This window comes from Palaemon carinicauda, chromosome 23, assembly GCF_036898095.1.
Source record: "Palaemon carinicauda isolate YSFRI2023 chromosome 23, ASM3689809v2, whole genome shotgun sequence".
Classification (NCBI taxonomy): Eukaryota; Metazoa; Arthropoda; class Malacostraca; order Decapoda; family Palaemonidae; genus Palaemon; species Palaemon carinicauda.
In genome coordinates this window covers 47,121,958-47,124,252 of record NC_090747.1, presented here as the reverse complement: position 1 = coordinate 47,124,252, position 2,295 = coordinate 47,121,958, and the positions used below count along the sequence as shown (strand labels likewise).

At 39.0% G+C, this 2,295-nt stretch overlaps 1 protein-coding gene across 1 annotated transcript; it reads left to right on the top strand.

Annotated features, from left to right (window-relative positions):
• The first annotated feature begins 1,329 nt into the window (after positions 1-1,329).
• LOC137617565 (uncharacterized) lies at positions 1,330-1,746 on the top strand. The gene has a single exon (XM_068347574.1). The coding sequence runs from the start codon at positions 1,330-1,332 to the stop codon at positions 1,744-1,746; it is 417 nt and encodes a 138-aa protein (XP_068203675.1).
• The last annotated feature ends 549 nt before the right edge of the window (positions 1,747-2,295 follow it).

Sequence of the window (2,295 nt, the reverse complement as noted above, 5' to 3'; positions counted from 1 at the left end):
TGTGATGGTATGATGAGTACACCTGCTGGTGGAAGGGCATAGGAGGTGAGGAGGTCACCCCTATTTGCTACTTGAAACTGTCATGCTAGGTGGTGACAGGTAATTTTGACTATGCGGTAAAGGATTCAATGGTTGTTGAAGGAGTAGACATCCTCCTGGGTAATGAGGTTGGTGGAGTGCCGTTCGTCCCTTGTCCTACTCTAACGGAGAAACCTTTGAAGTAGACACCTACGACCGAACTGGAGAAGGACTAACCTTCTCTGTTTCCTACCTTTGTTATGACTAGGTGTAGGAAGAAGAAAGTGGCTGCTGAAGAAGAAAAAAAAAATTAAATGAGAGAAGAGCAATGATGGAGGAGTGGAGAAAATGACCAAAAAGAAAAAGAAATTGTAGGAACAATTAACTTTCAGGATTTGTTTTACGAAGAAGAGGATTGCAAGAAGAGAACTCAAGAGTAGGCCTGAGTGAAGAGGAACGACAGACGAGCGGACAAGAGGACAAAGAAGAAATGGACTTAGAAGAAGTAGAAAATTTAAGGTTAGAAGTAGGACAAGTGAGTATTAAAAGGCTGATAGGATTGCAAGAGAAGGATGCAACGTTAACAGAGTTATTATATGGTGTGGTGGACGAGACGGAGGCACAGCAGTCTTCGACCTGATATTATCTTAAGGATGGGTTGCTTATGAGGAAGCATAGAACCGCTACTATCCCTTGTAATGCCGAATGGGGGATATATGGGAGATAAGAATTCCCGTACCATCAAGAAGACAGGTGATTGCCATTGCTCATAAGATGGGACATATGAGTGATAAGGAAGATAACAGAGAAGATAATGAAACACGTTTTCTGACCTGGCATGCATAAGGATGTTGGCCAGTTTTTCTTGCATGTCACATATGACAAATGGCTAGAAAACCAAACGAGGGCATCAAGGAAGCTCCCTTACGCTCGATGCAAGTACCAGGAGAGGGCATCAACAAAGGAACAAAAAATAAATTTGCAGGAAAAGGGAAAGATTGAGAGGAAATAGAATGAGAAGATGTCAAGGATTTGAGAAGGGTCATTGAGATAAGGAAATATTTCCTTGAAGGCATGAAATCGGCGAGTCAAGGACGAAATGGAGAAAAGGTTTGGTAGCAAGAGTACAAACAGACATGTTGCAGGACCCTTCAGAAAAGGACCAAAGAAAAAGTTGACAGGAAAAGGGAAGGATCGAGAGGAAACGGACAAAGGAAATGTCAAGGATTTAAGGAAAAGATAGGTGAGTTGAAGAAATTTTCCCTAGAAGACATAGAAATGAGTCAAGGTTAGAAGAAGAAAAGGTTCCATATGAAGAGTACGAACAGACAGTTTAAGATAGGACAGCAGGTGTTGGGCTACACATCAAAAAGGCTATTCCTTCTCGCCAACGAGTTCCCAGAACCATTCCGGATTTTGAAAGAGAGCAGTGACCGAACCTACGTTACTGAGATATCAGGAAAAAGGAAAAATCTGAGTAAGGCCTTATCAACTTCCATAACAATACTTCAAACACCAGATTTAAACAAGAAATTCCTTATCCAAGTGGATCCTTCGCATAACAGAACTGGAGCTGTCTTATTTCAAGAAGATAAGGAAGGAATTCTTCACCCTGCGTGTGTTATGTCGTCGAAGCTGAAGAAGCAGCAACGAGTCGAATCAACAGTTGAAACGGAACTGCTGGCAATGATCGCAGTGAAGTTTTTGATTGATATGAATCGACCGTAGAATGATGTTATTCTTCAGCTTTTGTGAATAAGATGAAAATTAATAATCAAAGGTTAACTAGGTGGTCATTATTTCTGCAACCATCTTGTATTAATGTAAAGCATGTTTAACAGGTAATGAAAACGCACATGTAAAGATAACGTGGTTACAGATTATTTAACTTGGGCTAAATCGATTGATTCAGGTCAGGAATAAATAATCTTTTCTGGGGGGAGCTATCTTACGAGGCTGGTTTAGTGTATAGTAAATACAATAGTTTATTGATGATTCCATTTATATCTTATTTGTTCATTGAAGAGATGAATAGCCTGCTCGGAAAATGAGCTCCTCTCATCTAGAAGTAGGTGTGTTATGTAAATTATGTAATACTTTCGTCGTTAATTTCATTGTATTCTTTATCCAGGTTAGTAGATGCAAATTTACATTATTTCTAGGAATAATTTTTTTACTTCAAGTATTTTTGTTATGAAGTCTTCTGTAAAATGTTTCAGAGTGTTATTTGATCATACATGATATGAAAAGGGCTTAGCTAATGTCTTATTATATTTT

Coding starts and splice junctions, on each gene's coding strand:
- LOC137617565 (XM_068347574.1), top strand. CDS start 1,330: ATGAAGAGTACGAACAGACAGTTTAAGATAGGACAGCAGGTGTTGGGC.